Consider the following 27991-nt stretch of genomic DNA (forward strand, 5'->3'; position numbering starts at 1 on the left):
AAAGCGTAACAGTATAAAATATTTGCTTTGGAATTAGCATATTCATGTACAAATCTGGATTTCTATTTTCCAATAGATTGCAGATATAGGACAAATATATTTGTCTTCTATCTCCAATGCTCCAGGTATAAAATAGGGACAAAAATATGCCTATTACTTAGATTGCTGCATACATTAAACAAGCCAGAGAACTGGAACTATTTTTCTTTAAGCCACTTAAAGATTGTGTGTGCTGATGCATGCCTGCAATCCCGGGATGCCAGAGGCTGAGGCGGGAAACAGGCTGGGCTATGTAGTAAGAAGTCTTTTCAAAGACTCCCTGTTTTCCTCATTATTGTGTCTGAGAAGAAGGCGTTGCTAACTCAAAAGAGGGAGAGGTCATGTTGACATCTGTTCTGCGCTCTTAAACTTACTTAGCTCACTTGTTCCTCCTGATCCCGTTATCCAAGTTTTAGTAAAAGTACCCCCAGAAGAATGACTAGGATTTGATTGCTGACTATGCTCAACAAACAAACAAACAAACAAACAAACGCAACATAATCTTTTTAATAACAAGAGGAATTTCTAAGTATGAGAAAAGTGATCCCTTGTCTGGCTTAAGTAACTCATCTTTAGTGTGTTCTTCGTCTTCCTCCTCTTGTGTTTCACACCGTAGCCAAGTGAAGCTATCTGCTCTTCCCTGAAACTGTCACGCTGCTCCAGTTGTCCTTCTAGTCTATTGGGGTCGCATCCTCTACCTCCCCTGGCCTTTCTAAACTCTGAACTGACATGCTATACCGGGCTCAGTTCCTTAGAGGCGAGGTCCTGCCCCAGTGAGCACACCTCCATGGCACTATGAGGGTGGATTGGCCATTCAATTGTGTGTCTTATGAGGGTGTATATGCCGTAACAGTGTGCGTCATATGAAGGTGTGCATATTATCATAGTGTGTGTCATATGAAGGTTTACATGCCATAATAGTGTGTGCCATATGAAGGGGGAAAGCAATCACCTAACCAGGTAACCCTATTGTTCAAATGCTAACTTCACAACAATACAAGAAACTCTGAATAGCTGGAAACTGGCTTTCCGGAACGATGGACACCGACTTTCAAAAGATCTATTAGCTGGTGGTGTTACTATTGAAGAGAAATTTCCATACAATATATTCTGATCATGCTCCTTCCTCTAACTTCTCCCAGTTCCTCCTCACCTCCTCCCTCATTCACCAAATCCATGCCTTCTTTCTGTCTTTAGAAAACAAACAAGGAAAAACAGAATAAAAATAAAAAGGAAAAGGACAGGACACCCCCAAAAAAACCCACATTGAAATGCAAAACCAGAAATCATAATGTATAAGCAAAAGGCTAGTAAGACAAAATATTCCCAAACGAAATGATATAAGACAAAAAATGAATACGCTCTACTACCACTGACATTACTGTGAAATTGTAGCCGTGCTCCTAGGAAGGACCTGTTTTAAAGGATAACACATCTGTAAATGTTGTTTGAGACTGTAGCTTCATTATATTAAGAAGTCAGTGACCCCCAGATTTATTAGTCAACCTTTAATTTGTCAACCACATTATTGGACTAAACGGACACATAGCTGTCCATTTTCTCACTCCTCCCTCTACTCCCTCTCTTTTAGGCAACTCAGAGTGGCCTTAAACTTGATATAGATTTGTTCTGCTTTTATTTCTGTTACTGTGATTAAACACCTCGGCGGAAAAGTAACTCAGAGGAGGAAGGGCTGATCTGGTTTACAGTTCGCATCTGCAGTATATCACCGCTGAGGAGATGTCAAGGCAAGAATTTGAAGAACGCATCGGATCACTTTCCCAGGAAAGAACAAGGAGAAAGCAAGGCACCTGTGGCTGCAGTTTGCTTCCTTTACTGCCCTGGGCTTTCTAACTACAGAGTTCAGGGCCCTCTGCCTAGGGGATAGTGCTGCCCACAACAGGCTGTGTCTCTCTAGGTTAGCTGACATAATTAAGACCGTCTTCCACAGACATGCCCACAGGACAGCTTAATCTCGACAGACCTCAGTTGAACTCCCCTCTTGGGTGCTTATACTACAGGAAGTTTAAATGTACAAGTCGCCATCACAACATAGGATGACTTTGAACTTCTGAGCCTTCTACTTCCACCTCTTAAAGAACTAGGTTGAGAAAGGTATACTCTGCCACCTGGGTTCCACAAGGTGCTGGGTATCTCCAGAGCCAGCAAATAAGCTACATTCCCAGCCTTCCTAGTTATTTAGTACTGTAATTTAAAAGTAGTATTACATGCTGTTCAGCAGAAAATAATATATTCAAATCTCCTTTAAAGCATTTGCATAAGAATATTGCAAACCGTAACAGTTAACCATGGTTAAATAACAATTTTATTTTGTCTCTACCATCTTTCACGGACACTAACATTTATATCTTGATATTTTATTATTTCTAGAACTCAAAACCAAATTCAAAAGAAATTCAATACCAATGCTTCAACATGGAAATATTTTCTTTGACATAGAAAATTAAGCAAAACTATTCATAAAGTGACCTGTTGAAATAAGAAGTAAAAAAAATAATGATGCATTATTCATTTCTCATTGAGAAATTTTTGCCTTGTGAGTTTTAAAGGGTAGAAGATTCACAAATGCTAAAATCTGTCTAATTATTCAAAATGAAAATGGCCGTTTAAGGTTTCCTCCTGCTCCACCTCCTTCCGGAAGTTCTCCTGACTGGCTGCAAGCCTGTGTTGGACGGTTCTTCCCAGTCGGCCTGCCACACTTAGGGAATGGAGAGTTCACTTGTATTTCTCTTTGGGGCTGAGGAGTCAACGCATGCGTGTTTTTGTCTTCCCCAAAGAGCGTAGTCATCCTCGTGAATGCACGGCTATTTTACATGCTGGCTTCTGTCCCCACTGTGCTGGGAACTGTAGATATAGAACATTCATTTGGAGATGCTCATTTGTTAACAAATGCCACATGGGGATTCCGCCCAGAAGAATGGAAAATGTGCTGAGTCTTCAGTTTGTAGTTAAGGGAGAGCCCAAGGCAAGAGTGGGTATAAGATTTGGTCCTGCTGCCACGCGGTATGCCAGACTTTGTTGATCCCCCAAAGGAGACTTTACCCCCTCTGAGGATTGGATGAGGAGACAATAAAGAGAGGTCAGGGAGCTGGGGAAGGGGAGGGGGAAATGGGACTGGTTGTAAAAGGAAAAAAAATTAAATAAAATTAAATAAAAAAAAAGTGTAGGAAAATAGTGTGTGCAGGATGCTGAGAAGAAAATCAGAACAGAAGGGCAGTGATGGGGGCCAGTTCTTCATTAGAAACATTGTCTCCCGTTCCCCAGGCTGTCTGCTTAGAAGCATGGATGAGCAACTAGGTCCAGAATGGTTCATTAAAGTGTAGCTCCTTTAGTTCAACCTGACTCATCTTTATGATGAAGCCATGATTCTGGGAACTACACGGGCTAGTTTTTTCTATGCTTGTGAAACCTATATGAGAAGCCTAGTATTTGATCTTAAACCATTTCCCATTCAGTTTAACACTATCCTCTACATGGACCTTCCTATTCCATAAAATCTGGTAATGCAGAGAGCTGTCATAGGAGTCCCTTTGAGCAACAGCCTCTCCTAAGAGCTCTGTACCAAAAATCTCTGCATCTATTTGGAGAAAAGAAAGTAAATAGTTTAGTGGTCTTTGTCTCTCTTCCAATGTCTTTACCTCATTGCCCTGCTCCACGAAATTCTCCTAACATGCTATCAGAATTCTTAGCTTTCTTCCCTTCTGCATTCCCAGAACTTGAACAAAGGCTTGGCAGACCAACTGCAGAATTAATGAACGAAAATCATGAGCTAAATTAATTTGGGGGAGATATATAAGTCAGAACCAAGGACTTGAAGTTTTGCTGTTTAGAAAGCAGGCTTAATGGCCTGCAATCGGGCCGATAAGAATTGCTGAATTTGCATTGCCCTCTCCGCAGTGCACGCGTTTCATGGCTGCCAGAAGTTCAGCCTTCAGAAAGCCTTTTCTGTTGTAATATGACTCCCTAGAAGAAGATGTTTTTGTTTGCTTGTTATTATATAAAAATATATACAATTCTATATATTATAATATTATTATATTTACAGTGAGGCAGGTTCTTACTATCCGGGTGAGGTTGGTCTCAAGCTTGCCATGCTCCAGTCACACTGCGACTCAGTATTTGGGAAACCGTGCTGGGCTAGAGTTCTGAGACACCGCACCCAGGTCAAATCGAGCCCCTGTGTTTGAACTGCTGGTTAAGACACTGCGATCCTTACACTTCCCACATCAAACAAGTGCATGTGTCCGAGAACTGGCCGTTTCAGAGAGCTTAGCATCCATTCACAGCTGAGGCTAAGACAGGAGCTGCTGGACAAATACGATTAGGGTTTGCAACACCATTTTGTTTGGTTCAAAGGCTGTTCGCTTTCTTAAGTATTTTCTTGTGCTATCTATATTATAATTTCTACGCTAGTGATACAGGCTTGAGATGCCACATCCTGTAAGAATTATTGACAAAGCCATTAAAGCCGTTCAGACAGCCTGACTTCTGGTACAGGGCAAGACTAAACTATGTTGAACTCACCTACTAACAGAAGGAACAGGAGGGCACCTACTTAGCCTGCGGAACCACAGAGCCACGGCCACAAGACCAGCAGTAGGGCAATGGAAAATGAGGGAACTAGCTGGACACCAAACTTAAAAGACAGATCTACATTCTTATGGAACCCAAACACATACAATGAATAAGACTCTCTTCAAAAAAAAAAACAAATAAATACGTTCTGTTACAAATACCAAATCATGTATAGGGTGCTAGATGTGGGCCTAGCACAAGGCCAGGGACATTGAAGTCAAGCATACTGTGATCCCACAGACTCTGCCCTCTTATTTATGCTCATGTTAGATAACACTGTGCACAGAACCACTCAAAGAAGACACATGAAGAAATAAATGTGTGATACAGAAGGAGGCATTGTAGCAGTGATGATGTCACAGCAATCAGACACCGAGGAAAGAACAGCAGGCAGGAGGATCACTGGCAGAGGAGAAAGTTTATGTTGAAGAAAGCAAAGAGAAAAGAGCTTCTCCCGGTGGGAACTACAAAGCTATTAAAATTCGAGAATCCAGTCTAAGCGTCTTCACTCTGTCATGATAAAGGCTCACCAACCACAGGACAGCTATTTTATTGCTAGGAAATTGCGAGACAGTCGTGGCATTCACCCTGAGGAAGCTGTAAATGCCTGAGAACCCTTCACCATCATTTGGTACCCTCTTCCACCCTCCCTCTCGTTCTCCTCCCCATCATCCCTTCTTCTTCCATGCCAGGGCTCCAACAACAGGTGACCTATGAAGCAGCACAGTAATTTAGATGAAGAGTCTGTGACATGAGTGATTTCATAATTAATGTCCATCCAGAGGCAGGCATCACACACTTTCCAGTTCAGACTTGCGCATTTGTTAGCCATAATGTAAGCAATTAGTTAGCTGCCTTGACTCAGCGATGATTTGAAAGTCAAGTATGTGGGCCAGTCTGGAGACAAGTGTGTTCTTTGATGCTGATGAGAAAACACACGCAGGAGCTAGCTGTCTTTCTCCCAGTCCACTGAATGGCGAACTCCCTAGATCACGAGTTTGCTGTGGGGCAGAGCAGAGCCTTGGGCATCCTTGTGTTTCACATTAGACAGATGCTCACAAGTGGGCAAAAGGAACAAAGAGAAGAGGCAGGATGAAGAGGAGCTTGGTGCTCACCACTTTCGAGATGCTGCCATTGCAGCCGGTGCTTGGAAAATTTCAGCGTTTCAAAGGAGAGTCATAAATATCAACCTGGAAGAAGAAAAGTTTGCAGAACCACCCTCCGCTCTGAGTCCCGACTGCTTTGGGTGAGCCAGAGCTAACCGAGATCAGTGTGCCTTTTGCTCTCGACTTTGTAAAAAATACAAATGGCCCCAAGAATAAGTCACCCCAAAGGTATTTCTGGGAAAGCCAAGCTCGCTTTATGTGCATAGCTGTCCGTCAGCACCTGCCTTGCCTATAGTCATCAGCACAAAAGCCGCAGGACTCAGTCCAAAAGGGGAGCTATTGGATGATACATCCAAGGGGAGAAACCTTTTCAGATACTTTAAACGCCCACATTTTGTCTCTCTGAAAACTTCAGCCACAGTAAGGTGATTCATCAGCTAAAGACTTAAACGGTTCATGCCCTTGAGATCTACAGCTTCAAAATATTTTAATTTTTCAACCAGAAGGAATAACTTTCATTCCAAACCCTCCTGACTGTTGGCTTAAAAGTAAGAAAAAAAACGGCTCCACCCTTAAGTATCCAAAGCCACAAACAGGTTCAAGGCAACCCATAAAATAGGCATGGTATGAGCTCCCCCTACTGGTGGAACAGTGTTCCCACTCAGGAATCAAAGGGTCTAGCTTCTGGGAACAGATGGATAAAAAAGAATTGCAATTCAGAATCCAAGAGAGAGAAAAGCTAAGGGAGTTTGTGAAAAACCACACAAAAGATGCAAATCAAACATAAAAACAATCTTCTCACTTTAAAGCAACCTCCATGATAGGAAGCGGAAGGCATGTTTATAAATATTTGAGTCAACCAGTAAGCCCCACCCAAGATTAGACCGTCAAGAGTGAAATAAACAACTGTCACACTCAGGGCGGCTGTGTTCGCATTCACATTCAGACAGAGCACGCATCAGAGTTTAATTGAAGTGGTGCCTGCACCCTGACAATGGGTCTCCTCCCTTAACACTGCGTGAGAAACTCTGCAGGCTTTGGAGAAATAAAATAAATTATGTAGCATTATGGAGGCTGAACAACGTCTGGGGGCCTTGGGGTTTTCTGCACTGGGAAATGACTTCTCTATTGTTATGTGAACTGGGGCGCTGAAGGTGAAAGCCATACGGTTTATGTTTCGAGACGCTCAAATTAGTCGTCTGCGGAGCAGAAAATCCAATGTGCAAGAATCAATGATAAATATAGGGAAAGTGTTACTGTGGGGAGAGTCACAGTAACAGCACCGGAGAAAGGCAGCGAAGGTGTGGAGGCCGGTGTGCTGTCACGGAGAAAATGCCGGGAAGGAGACGGTGCTCCCCATCTCCATCGGCAGAAGGAAGCTGTTTCGTGGTATCTGCTATATTTGTGAGGCTGCTATTTGATGATAACTGATTCTGTTATCACAATCTGTTACATAGCCTACATAGAATATAAATACACAAAGCCATTTAAAAGCCAAATTACCGAGCTCTCTGCGTCTGTATTTTACCTTTTACTGCTGTACCGGTGGATGCTACTTAAATTGTATAAATTTCAAGCGGGAATTGAGAAAACAAAAAACATCAGTATACACAGGCTTTATTGAAAAGCAACCAACTGAAAACTCCCAAGCACGTCAATCTGCCTGCCTCTGAAGCCTGAGAAAATTGCCTTCAATGGATAAAATGGGCTGAGCACGTGGCTGTGGTTCTTAAAGGATGCTCTTTATGAAGCATGTTTGTGTTTTAAAACGAAACCTGCGTGTTGGTTTGTGTTGGGCGCGTGCGGAGGATTTGGGGTGTGCAAAACGAGATGAGATTATTATCTTTCTTCCTACACTTTTCCAAATACTATCTTTTTATCTTCCATCCTTCCTTCCTTTTTTCCTTCCTTCCTTCCCTCCTTCCATCCTTCCTTCCTTCCTTCTCTCCTTCCCTCCTTCCTTCCTTCTTTCCTTCCTTCCTTCTTTCCTTCTTTCCTTCCTCCCTTTTTTCCTTCCTTCCTTCCTTCTTGTCTTTCTTTCCTTTTTTTGAGATGAAGACACACGTATCCAGGCTGGCCTGAATTCACTACTCAGTCATAAATGATGCCTTGAACTTGATTCTTCTGTTTCTACTTCCCAGTCACCCATACACTTCATTACTCCATAAATTACTTCATAACACCTGTTCACCCACATACTTTCATTTAAATGAATAGAGAGTTGTTTCTCTGTTACCTCCTCATCAACCCTTTAACCAGTTCTCCAGTTGGCCAGGGTCACCCTGCCCTGTTCGGCTGTGATCATTTTTCCATGGGTGTCTTGTTTCTAATATTGCCTCAAATAGAATTCACTCTCCACGTAGAGGCTGGAACAATCCTTTACACATAGAAAAGAGACTGCCCTTCAAACTTTTTCTATGACCCTGATTAAAGTACAAATTTCTCACAATGTCTCTGCTCGGCTGAATATTTTTTGCTTGATTGCTGCGCAGGTATTGTATTCGCCTATCTCTGTGTTTCACTGGTGTCTCGTGTATTGTCTTATTTTTCTGTTACCACAATAAGACACTGTGACCAAGGCAATGTTCAGAAGGGGGTTTATTTGGACTTATACTTCCAGAAGGAGGAGTTCCTGAGAGCAGAGTGGCAACATGGGAGCTGGAGCTCGGAGCCAAGAGCTTACATCTTGAAAGGCAAGCAAGAAAAACAGAAAGCAGACCCAAACAGGCACTGGCCTGTAAATTCTCAAAGTCCAACACTGCAGCTGCCCAGGCCCAGATCCAGGGTTATGACTTGACTCATCCCAACATCCATCCCATCTCTGACCTGCTGGAGCACGTGAAGGGACCTGACCCACAGACTCAAAGCTGTAGGATTTGCACAACACAAGGCAAGAACAGGATACCTAGGAAGAGACGTGGAGAGGACCCAGCATCGATGGTGCAGTAGAAACCCAGGGACTTGAACTAGACCAATGGCTCTGTAATGAACATTTGTAAGTAAAGTGGGCACCAGATGAAGCGGGATGCTAAAAAAGAATTCCACACTGGCTCAGAATTGAGTATAATAAAAGGTTATATATTTAGGGGTAAACTCACAGATCGCAGTCCTCTGCTGGAATGGAGAACAGCAACCAAATCCAGCAGCCTGAAGAGAGGCCTGGTGCACGCTTTACATTGGCATATATAGTATAAGAGGCCACGCCCAAGTGGGTGGGTAACTTAAAGGCTACCCGCGATAGGAATTCCTACAGCACCTCTCCCTTTTGTTTAAATAAGAAAGTTCTAAGCCTAATACAAAGCTATATACAATAAGAACAAATATCAGGTATAAAAATTAGAATACCAACCAGCATAAACAGTATCAAGTAAGAAACACGTGATAAATGTTTTAATAATTATCCTATCCTAATGAGCTTAAGTCTTGTATTAAGGACAAAGGGATCTACAGTGTGATGTACTGTATCACACTGCATCTCCCATGACAAGATTTTTAATTTTTTTCCTTTGCTATATTTGTTTCCTCTCAAATTTTGTTTTTTTTTTTGGGAGGGGGAGAGGCAGAGGAATGGAGGGTGAATGTGAAGGGGATAAAATGAATGGGATCAAGATATGTGATGTAAAAGATAGATAGAAAAACAAAACAGAAACTCTCAAAGACCTCTTCCAGTGACTCCCCTCTTCCAACAAGGACACACCTCTTCAGTCTCCCCAACCAGCACCACCAGCTAGGAACTAAGCCCTCAAATGCCCAAGACTCCAGGAGATGGGGCATTAAGCTAGCATGACTACACATAGCTACTAGAGATCTGGCTTTTGTCCTGAGCATCCTATCTCTGTATCTTTACCTGCCTTGTTGCCTTCTCATAATGAAGTAGAGATTTCATTCCTTTCTCATGACAGAGGCTTTGTCTTCTAGTACCTGCTGTACTATCTGAGAAGCAATTATTACTCTCTGAAGTATTCCGACTTATTGTTTGTCTCTTCAACTTGGGTGACAAGAAATATGATACAGCCAATGTTACCAATACAAAGAAAGTATAAAGAATAATAGATAATAAGTATTATACAAATCAACACTACCAGAGACGTGTGTGTGTGTGTGTGTGTGTGTCTGTGTGTGAGCACGCACGCACTCCCATGGAGTCTTGCACCCAAGTTATATCACACAAATTTGATGATTTATAGAAATCTTATGCCTAGCAGTAACAACTTACTCTCAATCACATTAACACAGCTTAATATGAAATATGAAAGATTAAAGTCTCTTATTTTAAGTCCCCAGTGTTAAACTTATGAAAATTTACACACGTATCAATGAAGAGCTGGGAAATTCTGGAGCCCAAGGAGGCTGGGTGAATACTTGCTAGCGTTACCCCTAATTGGACAAGTAATATTTGTTCTCCTTTTTTTCCCCCACAATTGACAATGGAGATGATGTATGCTCCCTGGAGTTATGGCGATGACTTAATCCATGACTATGAACAATCAGACCATGGTAGGCACCCAGTGGGTTTGTTTGCTCAATCTGAAGGAAACATGCCTAATACTACTTGGAGTTTTTCTCCATTTATTTGTTTGTTTGTTTGTTTGTTTTGTCATTGCAATAACTTCAGGAAGTATTAAGCAACCATTGTATTTTTCTTCTGTAGGTTATTGTCCCAGAGGGACAGACAATTGAAAGTTTTGTCAAAAGACATTTTGTCATCATTATCTATATATTCCATATGCTAAGATCTGTTGGATAGATCACTTTTTAATTCTGAGATATTTAGAGATAAACACTACTCAGAAAATATCAGAAAGATATATTCAAGTTTGGATGGAGGGTCTTGGACAGGGAGATATGGTTCCGTTGCTAAGGGAATGGGTCTCTGAGCTCAATCTCAAGGACCCAGATCTAGAGAGGCAGCAACAGGAGGACTTCTGGGGCTCTGTGCACAGGGCACTCTAGCTGAATTGGTAAGCTCCAAGTTCAATGAGAGACTGGCTGAAGAAATGAAATAGGGAACAATTGAAAATGATGCTTAACATTGACCTCAGGCTACCTCATGTGCAATGGCACACACATGCATGCACATGATAGGCAGACAGACAGACACACAGATAGATAGACAGATAGATGATAGATAGATGATAGACAGATGATAGACAGATAGATGATAGACAGATGATAGATAGATAGATAGATAGATGACAGGTAAAAGTAAGTTCTGTTATAAACAAATCCATGTTGAACACTGTAACATAGCAGAAACTCTTCCATATGTTCTGTTGTTCAGTCCTTTGGTTCCCCCTGTCATGGGTCTCACCGTTTGTAACTGCTTTGTTAGTGAAGACGCTGGCCTCCTTTTTAACGATGCAGTGGGGAGTGTTTTTAGTGTGTTTAGTCAGGAGGAGTTTTTGATTGCTGGCTAGAAAGTTAAAAATAAACATTACTAATAGGTTGCTTGCAACTTCATGGCTCTGGATATGAATTTTTGCAATGATGTAAAATCTTTGTCTCCGACTCTGCGCCTCCTACCTGCTCATATTACTTTCCCCTTGCCTTTCAGATCTTATATCTACAAAACCATCAGAAGAGCATTGCTCCACAAATCTAACAAAGACCACTCAATATTTGTAAAGATCTCGAGAAAGAATTATGTCCCTTGCGAAAATATTTCTATGTAGAAATTAAATTTCAAGGTCGTCACTTAAATACGTCTAGTCTGAAGATTAGTTGGCGCTCTAAGGGGCCGGAGTTGGTTTTTCAAGTCTCATGCTCTGCAACCTGGTGTGGCAGGGAGGGCTCTACTCAGCACACAGCAACCAGAAAACAAGTGGTTGGGATGGGGATAGTGTCTTCCAAAGTGTGCATTGTAGATCACTAACCCCTTTTATTTATTGTTTATTTGAATAGAGTCTGTATCTCTGCATTGCTCTCAGAAGTGAGGCCCTCCAGTCTCATTTTCCAGAATCCTGGGATTTCAGGCCTATGCTGTCATGCCAAGCTTAAACATCTGAACTCACAGAGACAGAATGCACAGGTTCAAGCCATATTGGGTACCAGTGCTCTGAAAGGGATGTGGACAAGTGCTCTCATCCCTTACCAAGAAGCTATCATCTCCAATTGATACTTGCTTGCAAAAGAAAAATTAGTTTTCTTCAACGGAGTCTCCCTGGGCATCTCAGCCACATTATGCTAGGTTCCATGCCCAGCAGTGGATAGACAACAAATACAAAATGAATTCAGTGGGATTTGTGGGAACTCTTACATCATTCACCTTGTTTGAGTTCTTTTGGTTTCTTTGTTTGTTTTTGTTTTGGGTTTTTCCCCCCATACTGTTTTTTTTTTTGCCATAATATACTTTTGCTTGTATATTATGGTTTGCAATTTCATGTTTTCATGGTTTTGTTTGTGTATGTATATTTTATGCTCTCACTTTATCGCTTTCTTTCTTATTCTGGTTTCTTGGCTTTGTGTTTGCTTCTTTGTTTTCCAAAGAGAGAGAGAGAGAGAGAGAGAGAAAGAAGGCATGGAGTTGGATGTGGAGAAGATCTGGGAGGAGTTGGAGGAGGGGAAATCATAATGAGAAATACTGTATGAAAAAATAATTTTCAGTTAGAAAAGAAGTTTATTGGAAAACTAGTTAGGGGAAAGAAAAATATCTCCAAGTACATATGCGGAGCATAGATTAGTGTGAAGTTAGCCCCTAGGTGCTCCTCTTCCCAATGGTCCTTGGAATATAGAGTCTTTTCTACCATTTATTCTCAAGAGAATTGTCAAACACGAGAGCTGCCAACATCTGCATTTCTTTTGTTCTCATGTAGTGTCTAAAGCATTCAAAAGAGCCCATTCAGAATCCCAAACTACCTCAAGTCCTTCTTGGTACTGCTTCCCAGGGAAACACCTCAGGGGAAAACAGTTTGCTTTCTCTCCCTTTCACGGAGGTATTCCTGGTTGTCCAGGAGAAAACGTTTGCAAATAAATTCTCTGAACATCTTTTGAAAAAGAATTGATTTTGTTTTTCTTTGTTTCTTTGGTTTTTTTTTTTTTTTGGTTTTTTTTTTTTTTTTGATTTTGACTATTTTGAGCCATAGAGAGAAAGAACATGAAGCTGGGTGGAGGAGTAGGGACGTAATGAATATCTGAGAGGTGCTGGAGAAGGGGAAAGAATAGAATCAAAATAATGTTGTTTTTTTAAAGCTAAAAGTAACATGTTAACATCTTAATACACACTCACATAATACATATAGAGCACACATACACACACACGGGGGAGGTGGGTATTAACACAAAATACTTTCTGTGAGACTTCTCAGCCTTATCTATAGGAGTAAGACATAAAATGATCAGTCATGTTTCCCCCTTGCAGCAGGATTCTCAGTGCTAAAAGCATAAATATTCCAGGCAAACTGCAAGCAGTTAGCCACCTATATGTGACTTCTCAGAAGGAGTTACGACATCAATATCCTTCACCCTCACTTACGTAGACAGCCTCTGGCAGAATTGCACCCAGAGGTTTTCATGGTCCTCAGAAAACACTTTGAATTGCCTGGTTAGGGGAAGTTGTTTAGCTAGACTCACTTCCCACACTAGATCATTGATTTTTGCCCATTCTGTCTGGTAATAGCAAAACCTACGCTTCCTAAAGAACGATATACTGGCCAATATCAAATGCTATTCTTATGGGAGGCAAAGTATGTGTGTGTGATAGAAAAATCAGAATGCAAATCTATATTTAGAGTACATTGTTGCTCTTAAAAACTTAGGTGTTGCAAGCAGAGTAACAATCAAATGGAGAAATGCATTAAGTAAGTAAGTATTGTGTTGTTAATATAGAAAGAAACATCAGGAGTTACAATGTATAAAACCAACATAGTGTTCTAACTCTGAAATCACCTACAAGTGACCTTTTGAACACTGGAACCCTTCTACAAAATATTGAGCACACTGCTTTCTTTTGGTGGCATTTTGTGTTGGAAAGTCCTCTATTGTTGTAATTCTTTCTCTAAACTTTCCTTATTTTTTTTTAATCCTTCACATGTATCTTTTATAATTGATCATAGCTTTTCAACCTTCCTCCACTGATTTATGTCGTGGAGGGAGACAGAGAGGGAGAAAGGCCTATGGACGCAGAGGGTGCTTTGATTGGAGTTAGTGGACAAAGCATCAGCCTGACTGAGCATCGAGGAGCGGTGCCTGCCCTGGGTGGCTGCCCATCTGCACTGGGAGCCTTCTATTAACGTGTGGGGTGCAGAACAGGGACCCCCTATATTTACATATGGATGGATTAACTACAGCAATTCTGCCTGACCACTGTCCTGCCAGTACAGCCACCGTCCCTTACATTCATCAAACACCTACCTAGGGGCACACACTGTTCTCTCAGGCTCTATTGAGAGAGTCTTTACCTCCACGTGGATGATGATAACAAGGCTTATGTGAAAATAATTTGTACTAGAATCTCACTGGCATCCTGTAGGGGCTCCGTTCTCCCTCTGCTTATATCCTTGCCTGCTTCATGACTTAAAGCAGAATCGCACAGAATGCTACACTGTATTTCATTAAATGGAGAGACTGTCTGGATGTAAGTAATATCCAATGCCTCGTTTTCTACGTAGTGTTATTTGGTTGCCAAAATACCTCCATGTAAGGTAATCATGGTAGTTCTTTGGAAACTCAGAAGGCAGCCCACTTGCCACCAATTTAGTGCCAAAGTAAATGAAAGCATCAAGTGGATTTTGAAGTGATGCTACTTTTTTGGCCAAAGCCATTTGGTACCTTAATAAGTAATTTGGCTATGGAAGAAAGTATCTGCACAGGGTGAAATCATCTCAATTACCTCCAAACTAACTACCTCGAGTCCTAGCATAATCTCTACTATTTTTTCTCCACACTCCACTGATACCACATTCTGGGTTCAGTTTGAGGCTCCAAGGCTCCCGTGAACTTCAAAATAAAGGAAATATATATATGAAAATATTATTATATAGTGGTATGAAGTCACTACTCTGAAACCTATTCCTTTGTGTGCTACTTAAAAACAACAAGTAAAAATATACATTATGGAACATAAGTAAATAGAGTTGCAAAGAAGCCACATTCTGTTTCTACAAGGTTCTCATGGGAATTTCTGGACACTGTTTAGGTCCTGGGTATATGGTATTTATTTCTGAGTTTGGTTTAATTTGTACCATTCTCTGTAACAATATTTCATTTGTATTTTAATAAATAAAGTTTGCCTGAAGATCACAGAAGATCCCTGGCCTTACAGACCAGGCAGTGGTGACACACACCTTTAATCCCAGTAGCCACACTAGTTTGGCGTAGAAACCAGGCAACAGTGGTGCACACTTTTAATCTCAGCCCTAGAGAGGAATATAAAATAGGAGGAAACAGCTCTCAGACACAGTCTCATACTGAGATTCCTGGAGTCAGGATTGCTATTTTGGACTGAAGTAGAGATCAGAGCCAGTGGCTGGCTGCTTTGCTTTTCTGACCTGCAGGTTGAACCCCAACTTCTGCCTCTGTATTTATTAATCATGCTACAATGCTCATACCTAATTCCTCAGGTTCTTTTCTGCTATCTTTCTACTCCGTAACTGAAACTGAAGCATGGCTTCAATGTTGTGCTCATATGAAAGGTCTTTGGAAGGATAATAAAGAGATCGTGGAGGCAAATGTACAATAACGTTTGTTGCTGTTTTTCAATCTATGTAGTTACAACCAACCTATAGTTATTTTTATTATTAAAAGCTCTTCATGTTTAGCTCTTTTAAAAAAGAATTTAAAGGGAAGCAGAGGCAGGCAGATGCTGAGGGTTCAAGGCCAGCTTGGTCTACAGAGTGAGTTCTAGGACAACCAGGGCTACACAGCAAAATCCTGTCTCAAAAAAAAAAACAATAAAAATAATGATGATGATGATTATTATGAAAATATGGAGAAGATGAAGAAGAAGGAGAGGAGGAGGAGGAAGAGGAGGAGGAGGAAGAGGAAGAGGAGGAGGAGGAAAAGGAAGAGGAGGAGGAGGTAAATAAAACAGAAAAAAATAATTTAAATCAACTATAGCAATCAGTGTCAAAGGCAGAAACATTCAGGTACTTGGTCACTTTTTGTTGTTAGTACCAAGGCCGTGGTTATCTTCACAAACCCTCAGAGAGAATCCACAGGGCTGGGTTTTGAATGAGGTGAATGAATAACCACCAGCAGCACACCGACCTACACAGATATTTCCATGAGTGTGACTGCGGACGCAACACAGAGCTGACATGAGGTGATTATTTGAACAAAGAGATGTAAGAGGGTCTTAGCAAAAATAAGATTTATGTTAATTTTTACTTATAGACTTTGCATAAATGGTTACACTCAAAAGTTAAAACCCAGATTCGTGATTTTCTTTTCAAGATTGTTGCTCCTGTTCTTGTAGATGCTCAAAAGCCACAGCTTAGGGTACTGAACTAAAACAGAGAAAGGGAATAAGAAGGGCAGCTAAGCAGTGGGCAAGACAGTTCAGCGGTCAGAGACTGCACCACCAACAAGAAGGCCTAATGTTAGTCTCTTGATTCCTCATAACAAGAAGAAAGGAAGCATCTCCTGTAGGTTTTCCTCGGACTCCACAGGTGCACTGTGGTATACACGCACACACACACACAAAAAAATACAGTGTAATGTATGTACATGTATATTTTATATATAATATGTGTATGTATATATACATTTATATATACATACATATAATAAATATATTATGTGTATAGATGTATTATGTGTATATATGTATATATATTTATACATACACATAATAAATATAAAGAACAGTCAGTATTTTAGCCTTTGTTCTCCAAGGTCAAAAAGACCTCTCAAAAAGACCCCTGAAAGTCTGGTAACTTACCCATTGCTTGATAAGAGTACATAGAGATCCCAGATAGCCTCATAACCCACACTTTATTTGTAATGTCAGTGGTATTTAGTTGAATACTTGAGAAGGATTTACTGAAAAGAAAGGAAAATCAATGAGATGCAAAATGAAGCCAACTAACACTGTTTCCCCGTCAGTGAAGAAGAGCGCCGATGAGCCAAGTCTAGGGTGAAAAAGTTGAGTGTTGAGATCGAAGGGGCCAAAACGGGACTGATGTTGAGATCTTGGTATCCCCTAAGCGGACGACTGAGTTTTCGTCTAAAGAGGGTGGACAGCCATCTCTGAGTTTTGTGTAAGAGAATAATATAGCTAGGTGATTATTTACCATGCTTATTCTGAGTGTGCTGGGAAAAAAATGTTTTAGGATGAGATGCCTAAAAGCTCTTTCCAGTGTTGCAGACAAGAGATGCCTGCCAAGGGGCCTATTACTGGGGAATGATGGAGGGTCTGGAGGCATAGACTTGAAAACTCACGGTAGAAAATTCACACTGTGCTATATTAACACTGAACTCCGCCATATTCTCTTTCAAAGCAGATCCTGGCATACGGGAGCTCTCTTAGTGAAAGGCTGGAGGGTTAGACTCAGGAATTGATGCCTGGTCATGGCTGGGCAGCCTAGACCTCAAAGGAGTGTGGACACGAGCTTCCAGAATGTAGGTATTTAATGTCTTCCATCCCCATATTGAAGATGCAGTGACATAGCTCTTCTAGTGATTCTTTATCTTTAACAGACAGCTGTTTCTGTTTAATTATATTTAAAAAATAACACCTACTCTCAATGATAACCACATCCAAACAGTGATGATAGTTGTCTTTTGAGTAACTGAACAAATTCCTGAGCGTTGTGAAACTCCACAGCTCTTGAAGATTCAACCGTACCCTAGATTGTGAGTAGCCAGAACTGGCGGTAATCTACAGTCAAATGAGTTCTTCATTTCAATAGCATTCAAATCAATATGTCAGAGGTCCCACTTGCTATAAGACTCACTTTGCTTTGTGTGTCACAGTCCTTGACGAGGACAGACGCTGTCTAGAAGGATGCTCACTCTATCTCCCTCTTCACACGACCACATAAAATTTCTCAACAAAGCCAATTAAATCTACAAACCACCCTTTCGTGTAGATATAGAATTGATTGACCCTTCTAACTGATACTGCCGACAAGGTATTTTGTCTGCTGCCTTCACCAAGAGAAAAAAAAAAGGATAAACCAGCATCCCAATTAGTCATGCTCTAAAGTAAAAAAAGTAAAAATACAACGGGAAAATGAAATAAAAGTTTACGTTATGAGTGATATCATTTAGCCAGGCAGGAATGGACCCGGTTGAAATGATCGAGCTACAGAACATAGAGCCCACATCATGTGAGTACGCAGCTAATTTTTCTTTTATTCTTCTCTGAGAGAGGTGAGCGGCTCATCCATAATGACAAGTTTGGGGTTTTTACTTGAATGTTTTCAGACTCAGCCCAATAACCGAGGAAGAATTCTTTAGGCTTCACTTGTTGAGGAACAGGATGCTCGCCTCATTTAAGTATATTGTTTTCTGCTTAATCCTGGATTTCCTTTAGACTCCCTCAGCTATAACCAGTGTGGAATTTGCCATGGAAAACAGAACTGTTCTGTGTTAAGTACACATTGGTACATATGATACATATGATACAATATGTATGTACATCTAGTATATTGAAAAAAAAGCTCTATTTTCAGATTCAAATTTTAAACCAAGTCAATGCAATTGGGCACGCATTGCAGCATGCTGGTCCATGCCTTTGCTTAAATGGCATCTGGCAATAAGAGAATTTTCTTAATTCTTGCTTAAAACTACCAAATCGGAAAATTCGAATCTTCAATTAAACTTCCAATAGAAAAGAACATTGTATTTGATGACAGGAAAAATCCAGAATTTTAGTCACTAGAGACAATATTCCTCAGAAGAGTAGCAGAAGGGCTCCTCCAGGGTCTGAAGACAGACTCGTCAAAATCAACCACAACCAGACAACAGGAATGTTACCTATTGTTTATTTGTGTGTGTGTGCACACGCGTGTGTGCACGCATGTGCACACGTGCAGATGACCAGAGAGCCAGCAAGACCAGACAGCAATGGCAGTGTCAGAGAGCTGGGAGTAACATTGTCCTGGTAACCAGACTTCTGGGTCCTTTTCAAGAGCATCAAGCACTCTTAATTGCTGAGCCATCTCTCCTGACCTTATATTTATCATTTAATTGCACACATCTTCCAACCTCCTTGCCAACGTTGACGCTGGATGCATGCCTGGAGGATGGAGCTAATTGCATTTTTCAAACATCAGCCCATTCTAGACCCTCAGCTCCTGTAGAGATGAACTTCTTTAGGATCCTATGTGAGGCCATTGCTCCACCTCCCTCACTGTTAACCAAATACCTTCTCATGTCGGTCTGCAACATTCTAGGCATTAACTGTCCTTGTATGTCCTTCCCTTGCTTATCCACAAACTTGGTTCCTCCTCCAGTATCTTGTGTCACCTCAGGTCCTCTTAATTATCCCCCCAAAACTTAGCAATGTCTTCACTTCCATTACCACTGTCCCCCACCCCCACGTAGAACTCACGGGCTGTTGTTTTCTTCCTTATATATTTTCTTACAATATGTTTGTCTCTTCTCATTCAATAAGTTCCAAAAGGATAGGAATTTTGTTTTTTATTTTCTCTCGATCAGATTAGTAATGGATATTGTGATACACTGCCCACATCTTTCCTTCTTTCTCCCTGAGAGTGTTATATTCAGACAGCTCATCTGAGTCCCCCCCCTTCTGCTAGATATGTCCTCAAAGAAAACCAACTGCCTTAACTTACTCTACCTTTGGTGAGTCCCATGTAGGAGGTGATCAATAGCAGAGTATCACGGCTCACTCGCATCATCCCTACTGATCAGAACTGGCAGAGGCCTCTCATCTCAGGAACGAGGCTGGGCTTGGCTCTGACTTTCATCTCCTGCATCAATTCAAAGCCTTTCTGTCCCTATCCCGCTTCTTTACTCTTATAAATGCTATTGTTCTAAGGCAGGATTCATGTATAGAAAGGTTAACCTCACGGAACCTCTCACTAAAAACTCGCCTATCGCAGACGCAGAGACAGGTCTAAGCAACTTGCTCAGAGCGGGCTATCTGGAAAGCATGCTCCAGTCCACGGAACCTTGAGGTCTGGATGCTGTGCTGTGAACTGATGTGGGATTCCCCACTGTGTGCTGTGATTTTCATTAATGAGTCAAGAAACTGCTTTGGAGCTATATCAGGGCAGAACTTAGGTAGGCAGGGAAGATGCAACTGAATGCTGGGAGGAAGAAGGCAGAGTGAGAGAGAAAAGCCATGGAGTCACTGGAGACAGACACTAGGAACTTTACCTAATAAGCCACAGCCATGTGGTGATATACAGATTAATAGAAATGAGTTAAATTAATGTAAGAGTTAGCCAATAAGAAGCTAGAGCTAATGGGCCAAGCAGTGATTTAAATAATACGGTTTCTGTGTGATTATTCCGGGTCTAAGCTAGCCGGGTGGCAGGGAACCAACAAGCAGCCTCTCCTCCAACAGTGAACTGTGGCCTTGTCGTGTTATTGTCACCTTCATAATATGCATTTCATTAAAAATGTAAAGGCCACCAAATACCATAGAGAGAACAATTGTAGAAGACTGACATGGTGAACAAAGAGGGAAAGAACAGAAGAGAATGGATACCAATCATAAGCCTTGAAGTGCGAGTCCAACATGGGAAGCAGACAGCCACAGAAACGCACGTTTTGTGTTATGATTGAAAAGAGCGTGGGATTTAAGAGGAAAAAAAACAGCAGGAATGGGAGAGGATAAAAAGGCAGGCTAGTAAATTTCCTAAGAGTTTTGGCAAAATTGATAATCTATGTAAGCATAGAAAATGAGGTCTGGTGTAGTTATTGCAAGCAGCTGCTTTGAGAGGTAGACTAACCCCGAAGTCTATAGGTTTCTTTCCTTCTTCAAGGTTGAGAATTGGGTTGGCTGCCATGGTTACTGTAACTGGGGTATGATTAAGACGGGCCATCCTTTTTAACCTGCACCTACACATTTGAAAGTTCTTGTTGTGTTTAAATAAATTAATGTTACAACGGTGAGTTTTAAAACCGTGAAACATTTACAAGTAATTACATGAGCATGCTCACGGACTTAGCTAACTCATATTTGGACCTTTGCAAGAACGGGAAGACAATTTCCTACCCATTTTTAAATCCTTTGTTTCTAAAAACCCCACAGCCTCTTAGAAAATGGCAATGCTTATAGCCCTGATGGGAATGCTTTCTTGTAAAAATATTGATTAGCCCATATTGACATACCTTCCACGTTTTCATTTGAGCAATTAGTTTTGAGAATTTTTTATTATTTCTTTGATCTTACATAATCATAGTTTCTCTGGGTGTTTCCTATCCATCCTTTGTTTCAGCCCTTTGATTTCTGCTGTCTTCTACCAGCAGAGCCTACTGTCTTGCTAAACAGAAGAAACTCTATTAAGTCATAATTATTGTCATTGTTTTTTATTTTGAAATGGAGTCTTGCTGTGTAGATCAAGTTGACTTAGAACTTGCTGTGTGTGTGTGTAGTCCAGTTGATCCTCTTTGTCAGCTTCTCAGAGTGCTAGGATTACAAGTTTGAACTGTCATGCCCAGGCCAGCATCAACATTTTTAAGTCATGGACCTAAAGCTACTAATTGAGTGACTCAAGTTATTCTTATGAAACTCTTCATAGAAATTACGCTCTCAGAGAAAATAGAAGTTGGAACCAAAGGTAATGGGGATTCCTGTAACTCCATTTCTGATCTCACAGGGTTCAAAGTTCTCTGCTCTTGTTTATTAGGATTGTCTTCCCTTAAGTGGTGTGAGCCTGTTTAAGTAATAAAATGAATGACTCTCCAAGGAGACTGAAAATCCAAAAAAAAAAAAAAAAAGAATTTAATAGGTATCATTCAAGTCAATTAAAAATCAAGAACTGCAAATCTCTGGATACTGAATTCAAAACCACGTCTACTATTCTGCACAGGATTATTAGCATTCCTTCCCTGCAGTTTTTATAAACCCAACTGCATCACCTGGAAAAGCCTGCTGCCTTCATTCCACTCTCCCAAGACCTTCAGAAATGACCGCTGCTCTCGTTAAAGGGAAATCATTTTGATTTGTCTAATGGTTTTCATATGTGAAAACAAATTGCTCCACAGCTGTTCTCGTAGCCAAGGCTTCACCCTCCTTCACCTGCCTTTCCATCTCTCTCGTTGTTTCTTTTTCTGTCCGCCTTTTATATTTTTTCCCAGAGTTGCCATCCATGACATCTTCCTCACTAATTCTGCTCCTCTTGCCTTTGTCCATCTCCCTCTTGTTTGTTTTTGAGATAAAGAGAAAGAAAGATGGATTCTGAGCCATGGAAGTCAAGATTCCAATTGGGGTTTAGATGGCTCCATGCCCATTATTGGCAGAAGAGCAGCTCTTGGGTGTGGGAGATGGAAAAAAAAAAAAAAGGACTGTTCTTGTTTGCTTCCCTCTTTGTGCCTTGGAAGACCTCAGTTCTTGTGCGATTGCTGGGATTCTTTATCCAGTCGCTCTTCTGGCTGGAGCTGCTTACCACTGTTGTCTGTCAGACTTTGGCTGCAATGTGAACTCAATGGGGAAAAATCATTGTGGAGTAGATTGTGTTTGCCAGACTTGGCTGTGACCGTAACTGAAGACGGCACGAAAATGCTGTTGAGGCCAGGGTGGAGTACAACAACATGGAAGAGAAAATTACTAACCTCTAACATCAAAGCATTTTATGAAATGAATATTCATTTATTTTATCTCCAGTGTATTTAATGCTTTATTTCTGCGGGGGATTATTCTCTTTTATAATCAGCATCATAAGTTTTCCCATTGTGTGGAGAGAGGAGAATTAATATGTCATCTCTCTGAGGATAATAAACGGTCATGATTGACATCACAGATGCCAGAAATCTTGCCCCCGTGCCTCGGCAACACATGACTTCAAATCAACCGATTTCCCTGAGGTAGAAAAGACTGTTTAAACACAACTTTTGAGTTCTCAACTTCTTGGGGTGGTGCACCAGCTTGGATCAGGCCCCTAAGCCGTAATGACTGAGACTTCCTTGATGTGTTATCTTCCTTCCTTGTTTGTGCCAAACTGTATACGAAGTAAATATTTTAATTACTGAAATCCTGAGTAATATTATATGAAGGCAACTGGAAAGGGGAACTTTGCACGGAGTACCAACAAAAATCTAAATCGGCTTTCTGCTTTAGAGTGATCATAAGATTAATTACTTTGAAATTCATGTGAAGTTTACAAATACCAGATACGAATTCCACTTGCTACTGGGCGTCTCTAACATGTATCCATTTCAAAGTTCTCTTAGAGGCTGTTGTAATGTGTGTCTGTAAAAACAGAAAATGAGGCTGAGGTGGGAGGATCCCAAGTTTGGGGCCAGCTTGACTATAAAGAAAACTTCCTCTCAAGAAACAGAAGAGTGAGAATTTCCTAGAAATGTAGAACTCTAAAGTGCGTATGTTGGCTATGTTCTTACGAAATAGCAATATACTGTTGAATCTATAGCACGTATGTCAGATAAACATTTAATTCCACAAATACTTCAGACCTCTGAGAAGATGTCATAAAAAGTTGATTATGGATACTGCCTCAAGTACAGCAGGACAGCGCATCTGCAAATATTTTAGCTGTTAAAATATAGGTTTCAGCTCGGCAGTGGTGGCGCACACCTTCAATCCTAGCACTCGGGAAACAGAGGCAGGTAGAGGGTGATCTCTATGAGTTCCAGGACAGCCCAGTCTACAGAGTGAGTCCCAGGACCGCCAGAGCAACATGAGAAACGCTGTCTCAAAAAGACAAAACCAAAAACCCAACCCAAAACCAACCAACCAACAACAACAACAAGAACAAAGATATGGGTTTCATTTTGGACCTTTTCTCTTTAGGAACTCGGTGAGAGTGTAAGCAATCCAAAACTACTGTAAAAGGAAATGAAGAAGACTATTCAAAGCCTCGTGTTTCTAAGATAGCTTAAAGACGCAGAAAAGCAGCGGCTAGAGGATCCTTCCAGCACCCACACAGTCCTAGATCTTGAGCGGAGGATGCTTTAATACTTTCCCTTCCTCGGTATTTGTTGCCTAAGGAAGTCTGTGGGTAGATAGGAGGTGATTAAGCCTCCTACACACCACTTTCTTATTTACAACACTAAATCTCCATACCCATACATATAAGCACCGACATTGCTAATCGTATTCAGTCGCTTTCTCAAGTTCTTGGGCGTGTGGTCCACGCTTTATCTCCTAGCACACAAAACATGAAATTACGGTTTGTCACAAATGTTCTCCAAGTGCAAATCAATTCAGAAGGAATACTGACACCGCAAGATGAAGATATAGACCCTGAAGTGGGCTACCACTCATCACCATGTGGTGTAATAATTTCCTAGCTCCTCCGCAGACACCTTTACAGAGGGACACAAAGGGAAGCTCATGTTGGAGACACTGTAAACACATTTTTGTAACAAAGTGAACAGTTTCAAGAGTTTGATCTCAACAGTAAAATAGTTAAAACTGTAAAATGTATCCAAATAACATTATAAAACCTTTGCATCCATTTTACTTAGGATAAAAATTTCCCTCAATCACGATAAAAAACAGTTATGCCCTGTGCATATGAGTAGAGGTTAAATTATTCTTAAAATAATCACGTCTAATATAGTTTCTAATTTCTTTGCTAATATGAGATTCAACCATTTCAAAAAACATTGGCCAATCTAAAACAGGTAAAACTGATACTTTTTTTTTTTTAAAAAAAAATGAGTTTAGCCTTGGGGGCCCTAGCCATTTCATTACAGCCCCTACTCCTAGCAAGTGTTTGTAGGCATATTTGCTTCTTTTTCTAGTCCTATCAATGCTCTGCACCGGAGACTCACAGGAACTTTTGTCAGAGAAGACATGATAAGCACAGCTATCAAGCTTCCACGGCCCTTGCAAAGATGACCCAGTTCCTACAATTCACGTTAGAACAGGCACAGCATGTTCGACCACCTGCAGTCCATTCCAAGGATGACCCCGGGTCAACAGAAAGCTTCAGCCCCAGGTCTTTAGAGGATCCCTTAGTATAAAGACAGTCCATCCTAAGGATGTGAGCATCGGTAAGCCAAACCCAGTTTTGACAACTCCAGGGCTATATGCTCTGCACTTGAGTTCATCTTTGTCATTGCAATTACTAAGCTATTTGGCATCTTAGAATAAACAGTTTAAATAAAATTCAAAACTGCTAGTACCATAGGCTATAATAACATACAAGCTGGGGAAAAGCAATCTGGCCAACATCCCAGTTTTGTCTCTAATTTAAAACTTTTATTCATATTGCTAAATTTTTTCAGAGCATTTATTATTTCAAAGATTATACCTCAGAATTCAAAGAAGTGGTTTTCAAGCTGAGGGTCTCTATTCCTTTAAAAAACCTCCATCTCCAAAACTACTTACATTATGATTCAAAACAGTAGCCAAATTACAGTTATGAAGCAACAATGAAAGTAATTTTATGGTTGGCGGTCACCAAAACAGGAGGAACTATATTAAAGGGTCGCAGCATTCAGAAAATTGAGACCCACTGGTTCAAAGGGTTATATGCCCTATTTCTTACAGTAAGTATATTTATGAAGCAATTGGGTCAGGTATGGCAGTTCCTGTATGTAGACTTAAGATTTGGTGAGCAGAAGCAGGAGAAATGCTCCGAGTTCAAGACCAGCCTGGCCTGATTAGTGAGTCTGTCTGGGTCAGACTGGTTACAAAGCAAGACTCTCTCTCAACAACCACAATAACGTTTTTGTTTGTTTGTTTTAAGGAAGCTCTAGTTGAAAGGAATCGTGAAGAAGAGAGAGTGGGCGAGAGAGGAGAGAGCACAACAAACCGGGGACAGAAAAATGTTTCCCAAAGGTGTGTGCCGCTGCTTAGGAACCATATAGCCAATGTCAGGCTGAGAGAAAAACGGTTTCTGTAAGAAGCGGACAGCCTTCGTCAGATGGCAGGAGAGCACAAGGACCAAAATGGTTCACTCTAACAGGAACGAGGAAGGACGAGTATGGTTTTGCTTCCACCTTCTTGTGCTATTATCCACAAATGAAAACCAGGAAGTGCTACTGGCACAGATAGCCCAGGTTATTATTTTACAACCAAGACAAGACGCACATTGGTTGGGGACAGTGTGCAGTGTAAACTCAGCTGCATGGCGAAGGCATTCTGTGTTCTGTGGACCATTTCTGTTTTCTTTATAAACATGATAGCAAAGAACAAGACTTGTTGGGTGGACAGTGGAACAGCTCAGTCTCAACAGAATGATTGTAAGAACAGTCTGCAAACACAGTTAGATGTTTAGAAACTGGACAGAACTCTGCACAGAAACAACTTCCTACTAAAGCAAGATCTTAAAATTGGATGGAGTTCTTAGTATTTCAACAGCAGAGCATCTCCAAAAGTTACTGCCCTTTTCTCATCTTTTATATTAAGATTTAATTTGTTTCCCAGGTTCTCCTGTTCAAAGCCTCCAGGAATCTCTCTTCAGAGTACTGATTCCATCACCTAGGAAGGATGAGCAACTTGATTCCTTGGGTGTAAAGAAAGCCTGTTAAAGCAGGAATGGTGGTCCATGGCCATGTAATGTCAAACACGATCTGTATTTGAGTCATAACTGCTGCTTAGATTTAGCCCATCTGGAATAATGTTGAACGCCAATGTGCAACTCTGTGCTTTCCAGGGGCAGCTCATTTGAACTGTTAAGCCTTTCTCTTTAAGACTCAAATCTCCTAGACTAGATAAAGCTTCCAGCATTGTGTAGCAATCTTCCTGAACACAAAGTGTAACTTTATTGTTTCAACACATTCTGGATTTGCTAGGAGTTATGACATAATTATTTTACAAAGCCTAATAAATTATTGAGATGATATTTATATTTCAAATCAGTTTTCATGTTATCAATCTCATAATTATATTTTGGGATTTGTTTTTTACTTATTTAGTGTCTATAAACATTTGGGAAAGCCTTTAGGGTATGTACAAGGAAAGTTTACACTGAAAATAAAATATCTTTGCTTGCAAGCATATAAGATGTAAAGTTTCTACTTTTCTCTTTCATACTTTAAGTAATCAAAACATACATCTTAATTGGCTGGGCCCAATAAAATACAACACATATATCTTTAATTCCAGTGCTCAGGATGCAGAGGCAGGAGGATCTCTGTGAATTCAAGGTCTGACTGCTCTTCATAAAGAGTTCCAAGTCTGCCAGAACTACACAGTGGACTCTGTCTCAAGCAAAGCAAAGCAAAACAAAGAAAAAATATATCTCATTTTATTAAAATTATTTTATATTAATTTCACCTTGGAAGAAAAGATAGAATTGTGTTACCTTTAACTTAACGCTTATTTTTTCATTTTGATGAGCTAATATGTCTTGACTTAAACTTATATTTTGAAATAGGAAATCATTTATGTGTTAATGTTAGTACTCAACGGTTGAGGGCAATATTATGTTATTTAAGAACCAAATATTTGAACATTTTCTCCATGAACGTCTTCTCTCTTGCTAACCACGTCTACAGTTTTGCATTTTGAGGTTTCGGCAGTGTTTGTACGTGTTTCAAATTTATCCACTCTTAAGCCAGTACTTGAAGGAGGAAGATGAACTGAGATGGACATGATTCATGAATAGACCAAAAAACAAGCATGTAATATATAGCACCTAAACTCGGAAGACAAGTTTTTATATAGTTTTCCCTTCTTAAAAAATCCAAAACTTAGGTTTCTTTAGATTTCTGCTTGAAAGTAGCATTAATAAGCATCCACAGTAACTCACCAAAATCTCCAAAAATACAGAAAAAGAGCAACCCCTACCTCCATCTCCAGATCCCGATCCCGCATCTGGAAAGGAAAAAAAAATGACAGGTCATCATCACCTGAAAAACGTATGAAACAACGGGTTTTGTTGGGGTTGTTTTGCATTTAAGACGGGGTCTTCTGTAACCAGGACTGATGTACAGTTTGCTCTGTTGGGGGGTGTGTCCCGAATTTCAGGCCCTCCTCCCGCCTTCACCTGCCAAGTGTGGGGATCACAAAACTGCATCATTAGCTTGCTTACTATCTCACAGCTAAAATATCATTGGTGTGAAAATTAGTAGTATTTAATATGTTAATATTTAATCCCTCAACTTAATCTAATTCCTATTGACATAATATGTAAATAAGATACAGTTTTTAATTCTTAACTTTTATGAAATCTGTTAGGAAACAGCTTTGGAAAATTCCTAAACTT

General features: G+C 40.6%; 1 protein-coding gene across 4 annotated transcripts in view; it reads right to left on the reverse strand.

Annotated features, from left to right (window-relative positions):
• LOC121442204 (tomoregulin-2) overlaps positions 1 to 27991 on the reverse strand; it is a 272648-nt gene that overhangs the window by 226332 nt on the left and 18325 nt on the right. For all 4 annotated transcript variants that reach the window (XM_041643679.1, XM_041643678.1, XM_041643677.1 and 1 more), the window contains one exon: positions 27574 to 27600. In XM_041643679.1, the coding sequence (XP_041499613.1) occupies positions 27574 to 27600 (27 nt within the window). The remainder of the gene's footprint in view (positions 1 to 27573; positions 27601 to 27991) is intronic.

This window comes from Microtus oregoni, unplaced genomic scaffold (genome assembly GCF_018167655.1).
Source record: "Microtus oregoni isolate MIOR12 unplaced genomic scaffold, Mior012 000087F_ref0000451, whole genome shotgun sequence".
Lineage (NCBI taxonomy): Eukaryota > Metazoa > Chordata > Mammalia > Rodentia > Cricetidae > Microtus > Microtus oregoni.